The sequence below is a fragment of the Macadamia integrifolia genome, unplaced genomic scaffold (genome assembly GCF_013358625.1).
Source record: "Macadamia integrifolia cultivar HAES 741 unplaced genomic scaffold, SCU_Mint_v3 scaffold1351, whole genome shotgun sequence".
Lineage (NCBI taxonomy): Eukaryota > Viridiplantae > Streptophyta > Magnoliopsida > Proteales > Proteaceae > Macadamia > Macadamia integrifolia.
This window is the reverse complement of record NW_024868174.1, coordinates 105,922-127,212: the sequence shown is the minus strand read 5'-3', so window position 1 is coordinate 127,212 and position 21,291 is coordinate 105,922. Positions and strand designations below refer to the sequence as shown.

Below are 21,291 nucleotides of genomic sequence, written 5' to 3'. Positions count from 1 at the left end.
AGAAAAATCCTTGCCCAGTGCTAAAGGTGCTAATCAGTTTGAATCAGCTCCTTGGAATGATCAACAAACTCTGTAGAAGTAGAAGTATGCCTGAACTGATCTTATTGAAGAATGGTAAGATAAATTTCTTCGATAGAGTGACAAAAGCAGGCAACTTGTACACTCAGGCCCTGTACAAAACCTTATGGCCATCAAAGCCCTCTACAAAGAGTACATGCTTGAAATCCCGCTCTCCCCTACTTTGACCTCCCAAAAAAGAACTGCCAAAATATGCAATTCGCTATTCATTTACCAAAACAATCCATCTATTCCGTATCCCAATTACTAATTCCTGAAGGCCCTAAACTGATCTTGCACATGTGAGAGTGGTTTTAGTCTGGTCTGAATGACAATCCATTCTCCATGATGCCAATCGCCTCATAAGTCACTCCAACTGCTAAGTTCAAATTTTCCGGTTATCACTACTGTGTGCTTTGCTGTCTGACTGCCCAATGCATCAATTTTATTGAGAGCAAATTTGAAATCTGAGGTAGCTTTGAGATGAAATAGGTTGCGTCAATTTTTTTCTTTAATTTCAGTAGGTAACAAATCTTTTACCTTCTTGTTTGATGCGTGGACAAGGATAAATGTACGAGTATGCAGTCTCCAAAAGACAGTAATTGCATATCCACTTCTAGTTCCCAATTATTGATTCCCAACATTACCTAGAGGTTGATGAAGCCAGGTTGAGCATGCAAGGACTTTAAACTCCTAAAGTTCGAGCTAAAACTGCGATCAAGTAAAAAATGAGGAATCAAGAATTTAAGTATTGGTATCGGATATTGTGTCAGAAGAGTGATTTTAAAAGACGTACTGTATCATATTGGAGAGACACAGGATACGCTAAAGATATGCATGGAAACACTTCAAAAACATATAGATATGTTTAGAATGCATGCAAAATATATATTTTTTGCGAAGCATAATACACCTTTAATAAACCATAGGGATGCTAGGTGGTCAAACCCAATATCCGCCACGTGGCAGATCAGTGAGAGCCCTGGGTATATGTTAAATTTATTTATTTCCAAAGAAGACATATTGATGTAGATAAGTCACTTGGGCTTATTTTATTGCAAATAAGCCTTGAGTTGTGTTATATATGTGTTGGGCCTTCGATCCCATGGGTTTTCTTTGAAATGGACCACTTTAATGGACCTAAAATATGGGTAGAAGGTAGAAAAACGGGATTTAATTCATTAGTTTAGTTAGTTGCTATTTAATTTAATAAAGGCTCATCAGGCCATTGGTCGGTTGTAAAGTCCTATATGGACTATTAGTTAGTTAGTTCTACTCCATGTTGGAGTCATAAAGTCAAGTCCTAGTCCTATTTTGAATTCCTAGTTGTAGTAGGAGTGTCTAGTCCTATTGGGAAACTAGCTCCTAGTTGTAGTAGGAATGTCTAGTCCTATTGGGAAACTAGCTACTAAGTAGTTTGATTACTATTTTGCCCTCTATAAATAGAGGAGCCTATGTACTCATAATTAGGGATTTGAATGAATGAATTATTGAGTGACTCTTTAACTAAAAAAACTGTTGTTGAGAGGTGAGATGCCTAAACCTTTGAGGGGTGTGATACCCAAAACCTGAGGGGTGAGATACCCATTCCTTTATTCTCTTTCACCCTTCTCAACCCTCCATCGATTCTTCTTTTTCTATTTTTATTTTCTGTTTATTGTTATTAGAAGTTCAGATCTGTTAAAGCATACAAAATCAGAATCAGCCAGCCAAAGAGTTCTTATTCTTGAAGCCAATTGACCCTCATTGTTGCCCAAGTTTGAGATCTGATCTACAAATCCTTTGGAGGACTGGTTCTATACTCTAAGAAGATCAATCGATCCTCTCTTGAAGGTTATCTGAAGAAGACAAGTTGATGTTTCTGCAGAATTCTTCACATTCTCTCTCTTAGGTTTGAAAATCAAGAAAATGCGTAACTCCATAACCAGCCGTTAGAAGCCCTTCATATTTGGGGGGTTTTTGTGCCCTCCCTAGGGACTATCTACACCCAAAAGTACAGCTCAATTGGACTCCCATAGACCTGGCCGCACCTTTCTCTCTCCAGCTCTATAGAAGGCCTTTCTCTCTCCTATCGGGTTGGGTTTTGGGCTGGTTTTGCTCCTATATGGGTGTTGTATCCTTGGGGGTTTATTTGATGGTATTATTTCTTTGTTTCTTGCTCCTATTTGTATTGTTTGGGGTTATAAACTGCGGAGTTAGTTACTTGTAATCAACTCCTGCTTTACATATTGTGACCTTTGTTCCTCTTTCTTACTTTGTTATTTGTTTATGTACTGAATTCTGCACATCTTACCTTGATACCTCTGGTTAAAATAAAAATGAGACTATGTCACCTTAGAGCCTTTACGCTTTGGAAGCAAAGTTGGTTAAAAAACTTTCTTTCTGTTATAATTTTTTTTTCCCTGAATCGCCTGTATATATTCTGGAGTTGATACCTTTCTTGTGAGAATTTTCTTAATAACCCTCAAAATGTGTCAAATATGAATGGCCTTGTATCTTCTCTCTTTTGGTTTACAACAACTGGGTTAAAGAAGTCCACAGACATTACAATAGTCTTAGTTCTCTTTCTGGCCAAAATGTGGCTAAGGATGAGCCTAAAGATCATTTTCTAAAAAGGAAAAACTGACACATTTTTATGTGATTCATTTAACTAATGTAGTCTATAGATATATGCATTTTGTTAGTGTTTGGAATTTGTTAGGACTTAGGACAATCATGATGGCCACATCCTGGGCCTACATCATTTGGTGATATGAATATGTGTTGCTTAAATTTGCAGGTTTGATTCATGTGATACAAACTGTTCATACTATTATTACCACAAGAACGATTTGGATGCTGTTATTGAAGTCCTCAAATCATCAGAAAGTCTTTATGGTGAAATAATAAAAGCAATCTCAATGCATTGGGACATATCCATTAATTCAGCTGGAGTTAAAGACCACCCGGGCCTCCAGTCTCTTGCTGCATGTACTGATGCGGAAATGGAGCCTCGAGTCTCTGCCCTCCATTTGTCCTCAACAATGCCAGTTTCAGAGATGGAAGAAACTAAGAAAGAGGCTATTGATGAAAGGAAGCCAAATGAAAATGGTGTTACAACTGATGGCTTTCATCAGCACGTTTCGGAGTCTGTTAGCCCTTTTGATTCAGTAACCACGAACCAGTTTATAGAGATGACAAGTCCATTTGCAAGGTCTGAGGGCTCTTCAGATATTTCGAATGCTGCTGCAGGCATTCAGGTGTCTCAAAAACCTGAAGTAGATTTCTCTGATAAATCTGCTTCAACCAAACAGGAGAGTAATTCTGAATCTACGTTTCCTGAAGGGACGTTAGCTCAAATGCAGTTTGAACCTGGTTGTTATGTTAACTATTACTATTTTGCTCAGATAGCAGCATCTGTTGCTGAAGAGCTAATGTGTAAATCACATGACAACATAAATGATGATGCCAAAAGATCCACTGAGGAAATAATTTCAGCCCAGTTAAAGATCATTTGTAAAAAGTCATCAAGATTTTGTTGGTCAAACATGGAGCGGTTATATTCAAATGGACAGAAAGAAAGTTGTGGTTGGTGCTTCTCTTGCAAAAGTCTATCTGAAAGTGGGAGATGCTTGTTTAACATGAGTTCTCATGATAGTCGTAAAAGTGAGGCAATTGGTCTTTGTTCTAAGATAAACCAGAAAAGCCATCTTATTGATGTCATTTGTCAAATTCTCTTCATTGAAGAACGCTTGCGCGGGCTTCTATCAGGTCCGTGGCAGAATCCCCATCATATTAATCTATGGCGTAAAAGTGTTCTTAAAGCATCTAATGTTGCAGCAGTGAAATGTCAGCTTCTCAATGTAAGGAGTTCATTGAGTTTAGAATAGTAGCTTTTCTTATTTTGTACAAGTGGCTGTTCTTTTTCTCCTTTGCTACTTGTTTGGTTAATTTACCTTAACAAAATTGTACAGCTTGAGTCAAATTTGCGGCGGATTGCACTATCAGGAGAGTGGTTGAAACAGGTGGATTCTGTTGTTCCAATGGGTTCAGCTTCACATGTATTGGCAACTGCAGTAAATGTTTCCTCTAAGCATGGGATCAGAGGAAAACGAGCCAGATTTTTGGATGCTGGTTCCATCTCTTATTCAATTGCTGCTGCCAAATCAGGTATCTTCTGGTGGAGGGGTGGAAAGCTGTCACGCCAAGTTTTCCATTGGAAGGTCTTGCCTCACTCCTTAGCTTCCAAGGGAGGCCGACAAGGTCTGCGTTTATATTTCCACTTTGATGTTCGAGTAGGAGAAGTGGAATCTGAAAAATATAGTGATTCTTTTTTTTTTTTTTAATTTGCAGCTGGCTATAAGAAGATACTGGGAATATATTATGCTGATGGTACAGAGTTAGCTAAGCGAAGTAGATACATTGCTTGGCGAGCTGCTCTGGAGATGTCAACAAGTGTCCCACAGCTTGCTTTACTGGTAATATTGAATGGACCTCATTTTCTCAAATTATCTTCCTATTTAAGTGTTATATCAGAACATTTTGCATCCTTGATCTTTGATTTTCACTATCTTATCAGGTTAGAGAGCTTGATTCATATATTAGATGGGATGAGCTTGAGAACAATCAAGTTCTTTCTCTCTTATCAAAGGAATCTGGAAAATTAATGAGGTCATTCAAGAAGGTGACTGTACGCAGGAAGTGCGTGGAAGCATCACAGGTGAAGTATCTTCTAGATTTTGGCAAGAGAAGAACTATTCCTGAATCTGTCATTAAACATGGAACCATGCTTGAAATATCCTCAAGTGAGAGGAAGAAATATTGGCTGGATGAGTGTCATGTTCCTTTAAATCTCTTGAGAGCTTTTGAAGAAAGAAAACTAGCTCGCATGGCCAATAAGAAGAGTCCAGAAAAGCTTCCTGGTGAGGGTGGCAGACCAATGAAACCCTCCAAGAAAAGGGGACTCTCATACCTTCTATCAAAAGGCGAAATTCCTGAGAACTACCAGTGTGGACATTGTAACAAAGACCTTCCAGTGGGGTACGTCATGATTCTTTTGTGCCAACTATGGTGCCTTTTCAAAATCCCACTTCATGATTTTTTGAAGAAATTATCAAATGTTCCATCCTCTAATTTATTGTTGTTTGTTATATACCTTGAGCTTCTTGTTGCTATGTATATTGATATATCCTTCCAGAACTACAGGATTATGATATCTTTTCAGAACCAGTGGAATGGATGTTTAGCCATTTTTTTAATATTTGTTCTGGTCCCTGGTACATGTGGATCTTTAATATTTCTTCAGTATATTTTCTGGTCTGAAAACCAAACTATATTTCCAGAATATATATATATATATATATAGTAAAACGGAAGCAAAAAGGAATAGAAAAGAAAGTTCTTGGGAGAGGACTGGGAGCAATCACCGAGAATCTCACTTTTAATAAAAAAAATATGGGGTTTCGGCCTTGTTTCACTGAACACCAACCCAATCAGAAAAGGCAAGGTGCAGCTACTATTACAAAATGACAGAGAAGGTGAGTCTTAGTTCAACCTCTCCAACCGTGCAGTGGATCATGAGATTGACAATTTCGTACGAATCGTAACTCCAGGTGACCTGATAACGATCATCACTTCGGAGGAGAAGCAACATGTTTATTCCGTAGTACAGGCCAGATAGGGAGGCAAAGCAAAATTGGCCTGGATCTGGGAATATCCCGCGTCATCCCTCACAATAGTGACCACAAATTTCTCGCCCAAAAGATTACTGCAGATTGTGTTAGGCATTGAGATTCACTTCATGAAGTGGCCCAAGTTCTATGGTAGCCTTGTTTGGATTTGGGCTTTATTTATAGTGGGATAGTTTATTGGACTTTGGTTAGATTGTTTCAAGTATTTATGGGGTTCTGTAATTCGGTGATGTAATAGGCCAACTTACGTGTCCGAAAGTGTATATGGTCCATACGAATTTTAGGTTAATTTTTTTCTCTTCTTTCCAGAATTCATCTTCTCTTTAAACGAGTCATTATTAATTACTTAGTAAGGTTAAGGTAGGATATGGGAAGGTTTAGATTAGATAATCTAATTTTTTTTTTCACTTATTTCTTTCCATTTCTCGAGATTTTTTTTTTTTTTTTTATGAATAAATCAATTCATTACCAAGCTGAGAAAAGAATATACAAGTGGGAAAAGGGGGGTGGAAACAAATCCTCAAAGCTAAACGCTAGAGGAAGCCCAAATTACACAAAGGGGAAAACCCGACCAAAAAGGAAAAGAAGAGCTAATTGAGAAACGTTAAGTGTGTTGGGGGGGGGGGAGGGAGGGGGCGAGGGGGGAGGGGCGAGGGGGGAGGGTGGGGGGATAGGATAGATAACGGGAGACCTCAGGAGACAACAATGAGCCTATTCCTTGGGGAGTCAGTGGTCTTGCTATGGCAGATACATCCCAGCTTGGGGCTAACATTAAAGTAGATGGCCTTCCAAATCCTCTCAAAGGAGCGAGAGTTGGAGGTCCATCTACGGAGATTGTGCTTATCCACAAATGGTTAATGGTAGCACAAAAAGCCAATTTCCTAACCATGTCACAAATGGGGGAACCACCAAAAGTCATATCAACCAAATCCATTCTCTACTGAAAGGGAGGTATTTATGTGGACTATTGAGGACCCTTTTCCAGATTGAGGAAGAAAAGGGACAGGAAAAAAAGAGGTGGTCAGTATCTTCAACACCATTCCAGCAGAGGCAGTAGGAGGGGGAGACTGGAATATGCCGGTGGATAAGAAAAGATTGCGTGTGGAGTTAGTTGGAGAGAGATTGCCAAATAGGGAAGTTATGACAAGGAATGTGACCTTTAAACTAGATTATGTTACGACAGGGGACGAGGGATCCCGTAGAACGAATGTTAATCCCAAGCAGATGCAGAAGAGAACAACCCTGTAGGAGAGAGGAGCCAGGAGATCTTTTCTACTCTAACACGATGGCCAGGGGGAATAGGAGGTAGGGAGAACCAAAGATTTGCCAAAGGGGGAGGGGAGGGAGGGGGAGTCCAGGTACCCTGGGAGATGATGTAGGCAATTGAAGCAGATCTGGGTGCCTAGAAGAGTATAGGATGCAGGGAGAGATCAGGGAGATGAGAATGCTGGAGGGGTGCCAAGGGTCAAGCCAAAGAGCGGTGGAAGATCGATTTTCGATAGAGTAGGAGATGGCATTAATGGCCAGGGGTCTTTTGCCAAGAATGCTTCGCCAAATCCAAGAGGAATTAGGGGAAGGAGAAGCAGACCATAAGGAATCCTTTTTGAGAGTAAATCTAGGAAACCTAAATGCTTTTCTGCTTGGAAGCAATCTTCCAAATGAGCTTGAGGATGCCAACGGAGTTATTTTTGATCTTTTGCACACTGAGACCACTTTTAGATTTGGGAAGGCAGACCTTATCCCAGATTAGGGGCCGGAGGAATTTGGAAGGGTCAGATCCTTTCCTAAGAAAAGAAAAGAGGAGAGATTCAATAGCCTTGGAGGTGGCAGTTGGGAGAGTGAAGATACTCGACCAGTATAGAGACATGGATCGGAGAACTGACTTGATAAAGACCAGTCTCCCAGTATAGGAGAGGAGCTTGCCTTTCCAGAGCTGGAGCCTTTTCCTCATATGGTTAAGGATACGAGAGTAGTGATGGGAAAAAAGCTTGGAGGGGATGAGAGGAAGGCCCAGGTACTTGATAGGAAGAGATCCAAGGGAGAAGCCAGTAATCCGAAGGAGAGAATTACGACTGGAATCAGAAATACCGGAGAGGAAGAGGCTAGACTTAAGAATGTTGATTCTTTGCTAGAGAGAGATTAAAAAAGGTGGAGAGAATAAACAGGAGGGATTTACATTGGGAATAGGGGAAATGAGATGCTGATTTGTAGAGGACTAGATGGATCTAGAAAGGACCTCAAAGGGATGTGCCCATAAGTGATCCGATTACGGTTTTGGAACCTGGATCTGCATTAGTATCCATAATGCGAGTATTGAATGAATCGATCAGTATTGACCCATATCAGGTCATATCAATTGATGGTCCGATACAATACGATAATTGTTTTTAATTAATGAGTGTTGTATCGGTACCTTAAAGATATGGTACATATAGTTAAGCATCGGAAGGTACGTAAAACCTTGTCATCAGTTCGTTTTTCACCTCTACCATAAGAGAAGTTCAAAAGCTCATTTCGTTTCGCAATCCAAAACCAACGAAATACTGAAATTTTGCCCAAACAGTGTATTTTTTATGAGTTTCACTTGGCTATTTTTTGGTTTTTGGGGGGGGGGGGGAGTGGAAATGGCCAAAATCTGCGGAGCAAAATGATCAAAATCTTGACGTAACAATGTATTTTTGTGACCGAAATGAGAGTAATTTCAGTGAAACAGAGCTGATTTTGGGTTTTGCCTCCTGTTTCATCTTAGACATGTTGAAATTAGCGAAATCAGAGAAATTTTGGTGAGTTTTTGAACTATGACCATAAGCTCTACTCTCACTAACAAAAGATCGCACAACGCTCAAATTGAAAGGTGTTGAATAAAACAGATACAACCGTTTCTCCTAATGACTGTCAATCGTCCTCTTCTTAGCCATATCCTAAAATAGGCGATGAATGGGAAGAAAAGTAACCCTACAATTAAGATATTTGGTGATGTGATTGATTGACAAGATTAGTAGTAAAATCGGGAACATGTAAAACTGGATCAAGTGAAATGGATGGTGAGGCTTGAATATTTCCCTTCCTAGATATAAATGAAAGTATGCATTGGCTATCCTAACTTCATCTCTACCCAAACAAAATAATGTAGCAGTTAAAATTACTAGACATATTAGTCATATGATCTGTATCACCAGATTCTATAATCCAGGAAGTAGAGGTTGCAGAAAGAGGCATGTAAGGTGGAGGCTGAGGTACCTGATTGGGAAAATTTGAAAGTGGTAGAAGCAGTGGTAATACTGGCATTCCCAAACCTTGCTAAGACATGTCGAAAAGTCTTAACCTCTTCTCTCGAATGAGAGCCACCATCAGATTGTGATCCAGAAGTAGGTGGGTTCCCAAAAATGATCAGTAATGGTAACTACAAAATGAGCTTTGGCTGCTCCAGTTCGGCTGCCTCTAGCAAGGTTTAAGATCTCGCACTTGCCTCCCATCTCGCTGATCCAAAAAAGAGAGATCTGGCGAGATCTCACCGAGATCATGTATTTTTTCCCCGGTCAAATCAGTGGTTGGTCTCGGTGGCCATATGTTTTTGTAACCCTTTAAACTTGGTATTTAACATATTTATGTCTTCTAAACGGAAACATCAGTTTTTTAAAATCAAACCTATTATGGTACTTTGACTTCGTACCCTATGTAAGTAGTTTCCGACTATTCGGACCCTAGGCTAGCATGCTCTATTCCACAATCCGCATTCCACAATTAACACATGACACAACATAATCTTAGAATTTAAAATATATCATAAATAATTAATTAATTTTTGAACAATTAACATTGATGAATAATAAGTCACATTCATATACTTCAAAAATTTGAAATGACATAAGATAAGCCACATAAACAACATAAGGTTGTATGCATCATTTATTTAAACAGAAAAAAATAATTTAAACAGAAATATATTTTTCTCCGTGAATCCATAGATCAGGGTTTTATATATCACATATAAAAAAACCAATGTAAATCAACAAGTATTGATGAAGTTTCCATGAAAAAATGGGTTTCAGAAGAATATATATATATATATATATTTTTTTTTAATCTAAAATGGTTCTTGAGAAGAAACGTAACTCCAAATGTTGATGAGGAGTTAATATTCTCTACTCTTTAAGCTTCAATGAGTATAGGAATGGGGATCCTCAAGCAAAAGCACCAAAATCCTTGTTCCTTAGTGTTATTTCTTCAAAAAAGTAGAGAGAGAGAGAGAGAGAGAGAGAGATTCGACGAGATCTTTGTGAGATTTCGAGATCTCGGCCGAGTTTTTAGACAATTTATATCTCGTCATGCATCTCGTCTCGCCTTTTTTGAAAAAACGAGATATTAGCTGGCAAGATCTCGCCTAGATTTCAAACCATGACCTCTAGATCCACCAACAATCTGTTTAGGACCTTAGGTGGATGACCATGGAGATCCCAACAAGTTTCCTTGGCATGTTTGGTTTTCCCTCAGTGTTGACATCTGAGACATTTTTAATGTATATTCCAATTCATCCAAGAAACAACTCTACAGGAGGATCGATACATTGATGTCCAGCAGTTAAATCACCTCTTCAAACAGTCTTCAACAGATCGATAAATTTCAGAATAGAATGCTCAGTGGAATTGACATGAGATAAAAAAAAAATTAAAATAGAAGATAGGTAGAAGGATAGATTTGGATTTAGTCTCTCACTCTCTCCCGGGCCTCTCATCCACTCATAGGCATAGCCATCTCACCCTCTCAACTGCATGGTTTGAGGTCTCGGTTTCGCCTAGGCTTGAAATCGAGATTTTGGTGAAACATGGTATATTTTGGCAGGAAAACTCAGAATGGGTTTCGGGGCCATATGGCCAAGTTAGGTCTTGAAACTTGTCGTTCAATATATGTGTGGCCTTCTAAACATAGTGGAAACATTAGATTTGAAGAAAACCCGAATGGTGCTTTGACTTCGGACCCTTGGTTGGTACTTGGTAGTCAATGCTGTATACAAGCTTTACCTAGGCTATTCCACACAATCTTTAGTACTACTAGAACACATATAATTCAAGTAAAATAACTTAGATAAGTATTAGGAATTACAAAACATCAAATTATAAACCATTTAATAAGTTAGGCATCATACATTGCTGAATCACATATATTAGATTTACCCAAGAGTAACATATATTAGAGTAGACAGTAGTATGATACAAGTGGATGACTCACCTTAAGCCTATCCTAGAGTCCTAGGTTTCTAGGATTGAAACAATTAGCTGGCTGGATCATAACCACTATATTGTTGCTGATGATGAATCAAATTTTTCTCTGATTGCATCACAAATGCTGGGTAAGATTTTTTTGTATTTAGAAACAAGTACTCTTGCTCCAAGCTTCTTTGGGTAAGATTTGGCAAAAAGGGGTGCAAATAGGTGATGGGAAAGGGGCAATTTTCTTCAAAAACGGGCCAAAACTAGTTGAGATATCTGAGACTGGGTTGAAACTAGTCAAGATAACCGAGATTTCAGTATTTCACTTAGTAACCGAAATCTCGGTCGAGATGTATTATTTGCATCTCGCATGTTGTTTCATCTTGAGATCTCTTGAAACCAAGATATTGCGGAGATCTTGTACTATGCTCAATTGCATCTCACAACCATTAATGAATTTTTTTTTTTTTTCAAACTCAATTTGACTGGTTATCGACCTATTCCTTTATTTATAAATACATCCTAAATCAATCTTCTAGCAGACCCACTTCCAAATTGGTTAGCAATATTAGGAATCCTAATTACATAAGTGATCTAATAAAAAGAATAGAAACTTTCCTAAAATAATAAAATCTACACAAAAAAATAAAAAATTCCTAAACCAACTCGGTTAGCTTAGGAAGGAAACCTCCACACAAGCTGTCATGGGTCCACCAAATCTGTGTAAATACCTCCTCTTTAGTCTTCACTGTAATGAAGAAAATAGTCCTAGATTATCTCCTTAACTTCTGTCCTGAATTATCTCCTTCTTGCAAGCTGGTTTTGAATCCTTTAGGAGTCCACAACTGTAAGCAACCAACATAAAAAACACCTCCACACAGCTGGAGATAGATCCATATGAGACTTGGAAAGCAATCTTTGGCTGGTTGAAATCTCCAAATAAGTCTGGAAATACTCCCCTCATTACAGGCTGGTTGATAGCTAAATATTTTCCCAAATTTGCTGACTGGATGTATACCCAAATCTGGAGTTAATATCCTTCCCATCGAGGAAGCTTGTTGTCCACAAATTCTGGAAAATAATCCCACACAATCTGGCCATGGGACCTTTTAAAAGTTCACAATTTCAAGCAACCAAATCTCCCACAATTAAGGAAGATCAATAACTATCCTTGGTTCCCATGATATCCAAATTCTGGAAAATAAATTTCCTACGAAAAAGCCTCAAATATGGATGATGGCCTATCTTGGGACAGACTTGATGGCTGATGGACCGGAATTGAACTGAATTATTAAGCCCCAAATATGGGCCAGATGATGACAGATTAAATTACCAAGAAGTAATTAGTCCCGGTAAGATCCATCATAAACTCCAATATGCCGATCAAGTTCAGTTTCAACAGAAAACTCAAATTGGGAAAATAGGGGCTGAATGGAGGAGATTTCGATTACTCACAAACCGCAGCTCCGATGGGGCTGAATTTTGGATCGAATGAAGATCCTATATGATGGAATAAACCATAAAAAAATTGAGCAAATTCTGCCGGCTGGATTGAGAAATATGCTGGTTGCAAGAAAAATCAAAATTTTGGTGGTTCTTGACTAGGGCTAGAAGCGTCGGATGATCCTCAAATTTAGATCAAGTGGTCCTCCTAAGGTCCTCAACAAAACCCTCAAAATCCTGTAGCAATCAAAGACCTGGTTTAGGAGATACGCGCTCAAACATTCGTCCCGGGATAGCCATGTAACTGGATTTGGTAGTTTGGTTGTGTTCTCTTTGTTCAACAAAGGTTGAGAATTTGTTCTCACAATAGTATTGAATAAATAATAGTAGAAAGTAGAGAAAATAAGTATAGAAGTGATTGTAGAAGAAGGGGGGTAGGGGAATGGCTATCTCAACTTGGGCCTCTCACGCACAGCTATCCCATTTGTTGAACATCCGATCTCAGGAATAAGGAGCAGCAATCTGTAAAATTCATTCATTCATTAATTCTCAATGTATTACATCAAATCCTCTTATATAAGGTACAACCTTATAAATTAGAAACAAAACCAAAATAGAAAATAACATGAAACTAGAAACTAACTGATTTTTGCAACTAAATACTAACTTGTTCACTAAGAAACTAACATAAGACCACAAAGGACTCTTCTAGAAGACTAAATCTGACTTTGACTACTTGTTAACAACGAAACACAAAAAAGAGACTAAATCACTGTTCACATGAACAATAACTTCTGGTTTTGAGTTGACTTGATGGGCCAACATTGAGGCTGGCTGGTCTGGTTTGGTGGAACCAGCAGCCCCCTTCTTTTGAGGGCTCAATCTACATCACCAGGTTTGAAGCTGTTTTAGAGCCCAATTGATAGGCTTGACCATCAGATCTTTTTCATCACCACGGCCAGCACCTTGTCTACATCTACCCCACCCACCCCCCCCCCCAAAAAAAAAAAAAAAAAAAAAAGTTCGCCACATTGTGACATTGTGGTCAACACAGATTTCTCAAAGAGGGGGACTTAGATCCAAATCTGTCTTCCTGTTTCTTTACTTTGTATATAGCCACAAACCTCATCTAAGGATGGAAGAGGACTTCTCCCAAGTATCTAAACTCGAATAGGTAAATACTCTGGGTTCGACCCCTAATGAGAAAAAGAATAGGTTCTTCCTTCAAGTATCTTATAAAACTTGGCCTCATCCTCAAGGTTTTACAGGTGATCCATATAATGGTTATATTCCTCCCACAAGCCAACCATCGTGTTTTAAAAATCAGAAATTGACCTTTGCAGAATCCCCATTTGATCAAAAGCCATGACTACACTATCTTTTATTTCTTTTGCAGTTGACTTTCTAATTAGTCTCCGACAATCTTTGGTTTCATAGAAAATAGAAGTTGTCATTACTATAGAATTTTCAATCTCCTACTTTTTGTGAGTGGGATCACTGGTATTTGGGATTTTTACTTCCCAGTTATTTATCCTAATTTTTTTCGGCTTTGCAAGGACAACTTGACTGAGTGAGACCAGTCTAAGTGGTTGGTAATTGGTATTATCCAACTTGACTTATGGATATCTCTGGAGACATATTTTCCATTGTAAACACACTTGGATTTGTAGTGCCGGCTTTGACATGGAGTCCACTGATCCACTGATGTTTGACATAATGAGATATTACTGGAAGCTTGGTCTGGTTGGACACCCAAACTTAGTAGGTAATCCACAGTCTACCCACAGCCAAGATATTTAACTTTCTAGGTAAACTTTCTCCAAGAAGTTAAAATAATTGCAAAAATTGCAGAAGCATCATAAACTAACCAATAACAGTTTATATGTAAGTTGGTATAATCTATCCTTACCACCTAGGCTTGACTGGTAAGCACAGTTTTTTTTTAATTTTTGGGATGATTTAAAAAATTCATTACCAAAACAAAAGAAGATATACAGCCCCTAAGAGGGGAGAGGGGGAGAGAAGGATCAAAACCCACTATGAAGTGGAGGGCCTATTCCTGATGATGGAGCTAGGGAGCTCCCAGGAATTTACAATATGACAGTTTCTAGGGGAGGGGCTACAAGTGGAAGAAAGCCAAGAAACCTTGGTCTTGACATCAAAGGAGATGGAGTCTCAAATCTTATCCATAGAGCGAGAGTTGGAGTTCCATTTCCTATGACTTCTCTCCATCTAGATCTGATTTATGGTTGCACAGAAGGCGAGCTTGCCCACAATATCACAAATAGTTTTTCCTTGAAATGTCATGTCAATCCATATCCATTCTTTATGAAATGGGAGAATTCCTCTGTTGGATGGCCAACACTTGCAGAGGATCCCTTTTCAGATGAAGGATGAGATAGTGCAGGCAAAGAAGAGGTGCTCAACAGTTTCAGTTGCCATGCCACAGAGGGTGCACCTAGGGTCCACAGGGATGCCTCTGAAAGAGAGGAATGAGTGAGTGGGTAATGAGTTTGTGACCACTCTCCTAGTTGTGAAGCTTTGGCGGGGGATGTGATGCTTGAACCAATGAGATTATGCCAAGGGGAAGGCTGACCTTGATTTCTGATAAACTTCCAAGCATCCTTTGAAGAGAAGAGCTTGGAGGAGGAGGGCAGCCAAAGGGTAGTGTCTTGTCTGTACCTTTGCGAATATGAAATGACCGGCAAGGAGCTCCAAATGTCATTGAGCTGGGGAATAGAATGAGTTGGGGGGAACCAATTGCCCGAGGATAAAATATCAGTGACAATAGGTTGCTTGGATAGCCCTGTTCTATAAATAGTTCTGGCACTAATGATATGATGGAGAACCCCTTTGGGATGCTAGGGGTCGAGCCAAAGGTAGGTGGTAGCCCCATCACCAAGCTGGGTGGAGAAGGCAGTAGAGATGGAGGGGCCAATGGCAATGATATTTCTCCAAATCCAAGAAGCATCTTGATGTCATTTCATTGTCCAGAAAGAGTTAGAGCGAAGCATGGTCTTGTAAATCCAGTCAACCTAGATACTCTTCTTTTTTGAGACAATTTTTCAGGCAAGCTTGATGATACCCCTACAAGTTGACATCCTTGATACGTCTCAATCAAGGACCCCTTCAGTTTTGGGGAGACAAACTGCGGCCCAACTGATAGGATGGAGAAACCTCGAGCAATCGCATCCTTTCCAAAGGAAAGAGGCGAAAATGGATTCAATCTTGGAGATGATGGACTTTGGCAACCCATAAATGCCTGACCAATAGATGTAAGTGTTAGAATATTTATATTAAGGGTACATTAGGAACTGTCTTACATTAAGCTATCCTTATATGTAATTTCTTTTATTTCCCTTATTTCTCTTTACCTCCCTTAGGGGGGAATATATAATTTCCTAAAACATTATTTGAATCTAATACTGTTGAGATGAGCAAGAGCTCATTCATGTTTTGCTCTCACTCCCTCTTCTTCTTCTCTCATCTTCTATCCTTTTTCTTCTCTCCTCTCTTCTCTGTTCTTTCCTCATCTCTAACGCTAGTCTTCCTTATTTCTAACTGGAAGATGCTTGGAAGACAGATTTGATAAGCTCCAGGTGCCTAGCAAAGGAGAGAAGCTTTCCTTTCCATAGCTGGAGACGCTTTTTGATGAGGTCAAGCATAGGAGAGCAATGGATTGAGAGCCTGGCAAGAATGAGAGGCAGCCCAGGATACTTAACCGGAAGGAGGCCTAAAGTGAATCCAGTTTGCTCAAGAAGGAAAGCTTTGGAAGTGTCCGAGATCCCAGCCAAGATGCTTAATGGTTTTACAAGAACAGATAAGGGACTACTTGTTGGAGTTACTGTTGTCAGTATATGTGACCTTTGAATCTGATGATACTACTAGAAGAGAAACCTAGGGTGACCTGGAAGGTACCAGCCTACTGTTTGTGTGAAATTAAACCCTGCAACTAGAACCTGGCGATAGAACCTTTCTGCCATAATGGAGCTCCTGCACCCACACCAGGCAAGCTCTCAACTTGACGTTTGGACCACCATTAGAGTACCTTAGGGTGACCTGAAAGGTACAAGTTTCATGCCCTAAAAGCCTCAGTTTGATGAGAGAGAAAATCAGCAACTATAACTAACTGACTGTCTAGTATACTTAAGAGTTAGAGACAGTTGTGGTTCATGGTGGGTGCCTCCATATGGCCTTAGCAGCTCTGTATTTTCACATCCAAGGATCAAAGAGTATAGACCTCAGATGCTCTGGGTATATAGGAACCCTTCTTCTCTGTCAGGTCTCCCACCAAAGAGTGGGAGCTATGAACCTTTACCTGACTCGCAAAACAATAAACCGCTTGGATACCAAGTTCAAACTGTTGTGGTTAGACGCCCTGCAGAGATTAGGTGGTTAGATTCCCTGTGGGTTTGGGGGTTGGGAGAGATCATCCACCCTGTCTCCCCTATATGCTATTCACTCTATTAAAAAAAAAAATAGTAAAAGTACAGTTAAACAGTTATACCCTTGTAAGTTGTAAGCAACACTATTGCCCCTTATGTTCAATTTATATGACTATGCCCAAAATACCCTAACAAACTATTCCAAGTTCCAACAGGGACTTGTATGTTCTGTTAGAATTTTATGTTTTTTCATTGTTAGTTTTATAAGCTCTTGTACCAGATGTGCATAAGTTCAGAAATTCTTGACGAGCTTTTGCATGTTAAGATTGTGCATATCCTTGTTAGATTTTCTGCTCTTATCACTTCCACTGTGATCCATCATGTTGCTTATGTACTAATTCTAATTCTCTGGTTGGCAGGGAAGCTGTAAATTGCCAATTCTGCAATGGTTAGTATATGATATTTTCCTTAATCTGCATCAACTTCCTTATTTGCACGTTTTAGTATTTTGTTTCTCTTTGATCATTTTCTATTGGCATTAGTTGTTTTGCATTATAGAAATTCAGGTGAATTCATGTAGAAATATTTATTTCAGTTTGTGTTTAGGAGTATTTGCATAAGTTTTTCTTTGAGATGGATAATGGTGTCAGGGACCATTTGGTGTCATTCATTCTCACATCTATCTTTGATTCATATTGACATGTTCCCATGTCTTTGTTGCTTCGAGTCCTAGACTTATATTTACGATTTTTGAAAGTTTCTCTTTTTTTATCCTTATACTTGAACAATATGAAATATATAAGATGCTGTGTATATATTGTAGCGAAAAAGGGCTCCTTATTTACAATATGGAGATTCGAGAACCATCTAATGGTAGTCAAAATAGTAAATATTATCTACTAAAAATTGACAAACCCAGAGCACCCTCTGAATTCTATACTTTTTTTTTTTTCAATTTTGAGTTAACAACAAAGTTGTTAATGTAAGATAAGCCTAATGATTCAGAATAGGTCTAGAATAGGTCTTCTGAGTCCAAAATGGAGTGCCTGTCCAATATCTGGACTAAAGACAGATCGTCCCCATACTTGATAAACCCTTGTAGATCTCTTACTCCTAATGAGTGATGTGGTTGCTAGCTTCTCCTTCCAGCCCTCCACAACCAGTGACTTCCTCTGCATTGTACATTTAGAAATAAATCAGTTCCATCGCTTTCTTTGGTGCTGCTTCGATTTTTCAAAGCAAGTATGAAAATTACTAAAAGCTAATGTCTGCCCTTCATTGAAAATTAAAGCCAACTCCTGGTTATCTCCACGGTCTACATCTTTTTACAATGCTGGGCCTTGCATTCACATGCAATTTATTTGGAATATTTTTCATATTCTGGTAAACTTGGGAAATGAAAACTAGTTTGCAGTTAGAAGGCTTCAAATGGAGTACTTTGAGAATGCCCTTTTGTTGGAAAAATTTGATCACTTATATACACTAGTATGTCCTGTTTTCCCATTTTTTTTTAATTATGTTGGTTGTGGTCCTGTGGATAAATAATTGAGGAAGCATGTCACTTATCATTTGTCTGTAGAATAAGATAATCGGTTTCATTGGTAGCATTAGGCTTGTGATTTCTGTTTAGTTGGTTCATCTGTGAACTAACTGTTATATTGTATCACTATCTTCTTTCAGGATTTTTCCATAAAAGACATGTCAGGAAGTCTGATGGGGCCATTACTGCCAACTGCATGTATACATGCCACAAATGTCAGGATGTGGAAGTGAAACACACAAAAGTGAAAATGGCGAAGGGAAAAAAGAAACCACAAAAGAGTAAAAAGGCCCCCAAACATGGACCACCGGAACAGTCACCAGGCAGTAAGAAAGCCACCACAGAGGGAAGGTTGCTACGACCACGAAATGGTAGTAAAGCTACCACAGATGCAAGGTCTGTACAATCCCAAAACAGTAAAAAAGTCTCCAAAGATGGATCTTCTGTAGATTCATGGAATTCTAAAAAAGCCTTGACAGATAGACGTCCAGTGCAGTCAGGGAAAAGCAAAAAGGTCTTGAGAGTTGGACGACCAAAACGTGCTGTCAAGAAAGTGAAATATGCATCGTTGCAAAGTAAAAGGCTTGGTGTACGCAAGAAAGGGAAACGAGCCCAATCTAAAATTGGAATATCCAATAAATCTGTGATAGGCATTTCTTGGCACAAGAGAAAGAGAACACAGGTTTATCATGCTTACTGGCTAAATGGTCTTCGGTTATCTCGTAAAGTGAATGACAAACGTGTAATTCCTTTTAAAGAAAGGAAACTTATTCTTCCATCCAAAAACTCAAGTGCTGCCAATATGCAATACAAATGCTGTCTTTGTAATGGAGGAAGCTATGCATCCACAATAATCTATATTGGTTGTGAAAGCTGTGAAGGTACATGAAGCATGTATTGCTGCCTACTTATTTATTTGTAATTCTTAGGCTTCTCCACACTAGCAGCTGAATTTTCACCATCCATATTTTCCTAGATTAAGGGAAAAGAATTTAATCTTCTAAAGCAATCTTGTCTGACCTAATTCTGCTGATATTCTATTTTCCGATTGTTTTCATTATTTTATCTGTAATGCAGATTGGTTTCATGGAGATGCCTTTGGTCTTACCGAGGAAAAACTTGGAAGTATACTTGGATTTAAGTGTCACAAATGCCGTCAGAGAAATCCACCTCTCTGCCCACATCTGCAAGATACAATCGTTCAACTGCATGATGTTAAAAAAGATGCAGAGATGCAATATAATAAGGATCTATCTGATGTTGGCCTTTTTCTGATTGGGCGAGATGACAAAGTGAAACCACCACCTGGAAATTCTCCATGTTTCTTAGATATGCATGCATCTACACATGAGCTGAAAGCAGATGCAATTGCAGATTCTGATCAGATTATTGGGGTGGATTGTTTGATGGAATCAAAAGAAGTGCATGCATTTTCCAGTAATGACTGGAAAGAAGAGACAATTCCAGATTTTAATGATATGGAGCAGAAAACAGATCCAGATTCTAATCATACTCTTTTGTTGGAGTGTAAAACTGAATCAGAAAAGACAAATATTTTTTCTGATGAATTGCTTGTTAGAGAAGGCCATCCATCTAGCAGATTTGGTGAGAATTTAATAGAAACAGAGGTGGGTTCATTAAGAAATAATAAAGTTGAAACAGTTTTGGTGGAGATGACAGCCAGCTCAGAGATGATGCTGGTGGATGGAATACTTGGTGATTACGGTGAGTTGCCCAAGCAGAAAGTGGATGCTGTTTCAGATTCTAATCAGACTCTCTTATTGGATTGTGAAATTGAATCAGAAAAGCAACATATCGTTTCTGGTGAATTGCTTGTTGGAGAAGGTTATGCATCTTGCAAATCTGATGAAAATGTAATAGCAACAGCAGTGGCATCTTCAGGAAATAATGAGGTGGAAGATGTTTCAGAAGACTCAGAAAAAGTGCTGGTTGCTAGAACATTTGATGACTCCAAAGAGTTGCATAACAAAACAGTTCTGTCATCAATTGACCATTAGATACCAGGGAAAGCATAGTGTAAATTGATTTTTTTTTTCTAAATATTTAACAATTTATCCTGCTGATGCTGTGTCAGCTGCCATACTCTTCAACCAATTGTGGATTTCTAATATAGTTGCAGGGAAGGCAGAAACGGGGCTTTCTAGTGCTTGATTCATTTAAAATTACAATTTAATTTGTTTTTGACAATTAAAAATCATTCTTCCCGTAGATTATGGATTTAAAGAAAGGAGGCCCTTCTTATATATTTCATCATCGCTAAGATGTTGGTCCAATGGTTTGTCATTTGCTGTGTTTGTGCACCTATCTCTATTTGGTGCACTGAGGGCATGACATTTTGGTTTCGGGAGCTCGGCTTGGCAGGTGATTTGGGGCTTTCATTGATCCATGGACACTGACCTTATTCACTGTTTTTCTCAGCAATGTGGTGCTACTTTACTATGATTGAGTATTGCAAATGCATACTCCATCTAATTTAAAGGGGTTCTTTTCCTTGAACTAGGTTGGTAGGTTTGAAATTGGATCTTGGGTTGAGAATCAAGAAAAAACTTTAGATAAGAATAAAATGAAAATCAAATTTTTTTTTTTTTTTTTGGTTCTTCTGTCTTTTTTTCTTTAAATTGAAGAAAAATCTAAATGTAAGAATATGAAGAGAGACAAGAGGTTTTTATCTCTCCAGTTTATCTTTGCTCTCCTCTCTGACTTTCTGTACTTTTTTCACTATTCTTCCTAGGGTTTTTACTAGGATCAATTACCTGTAATTTTCTGTAAGTGCCTCATGTCAGTGATCTTTAAAACTGGGACAAATGCCTGAGATTTAAAAAAAAATTGAGAAATATGCTTGTCCCATGTGTTCCATGCATGTATGCTTCCATGTATTCTTGACTAAATATTTCATGACTTAGTTCATATCTAGTTATCTGCTTGTTGTAAAAGATTCAAAGATCTTTTCTCTGAGGCACTACAGG

The 21,291-nt window shown here is 38.7% G+C and overlaps 1 protein-coding gene across 2 annotated transcripts in view; it reads left to right on the top strand.

Annotated features, from left to right (window-relative positions):
- Positions 1 to 20,385, top strand: part of LOC122063551 (DDT domain-containing protein PTM-like) — a 29,881-nt gene extending 9,496 nt beyond the window's left edge. For both annotated transcript variants that reach the window (XM_042627256.1, XM_042627255.1), the window contains 7 exons: positions 2,837 to 3,899; positions 4,011 to 4,299; positions 4,390 to 4,514; positions 4,616 to 5,076; positions 17,184 to 17,212; positions 18,445 to 19,185; positions 19,382 to 20,385. In XM_042627256.1, the coding sequence (XP_042483190.1) occupies positions 2,837 to 3,899; positions 4,011 to 4,299; positions 4,390 to 4,514; positions 4,616 to 5,076; positions 17,184 to 17,212; positions 18,445 to 19,185; positions 19,382 to 20,322 (3,649 nt within the window). In that variant the 3' untranslated portion in view covers positions 20,323 to 20,385. The remainder of the gene's footprint in view (positions 1 to 2,836; positions 3,900 to 4,010; positions 4,300 to 4,389; positions 4,515 to 4,615; positions 5,077 to 17,183; positions 17,213 to 18,444; positions 19,186 to 19,381) is intronic.
- Positions 20,386 to 21,291: the final 906 nt, after the last annotated feature.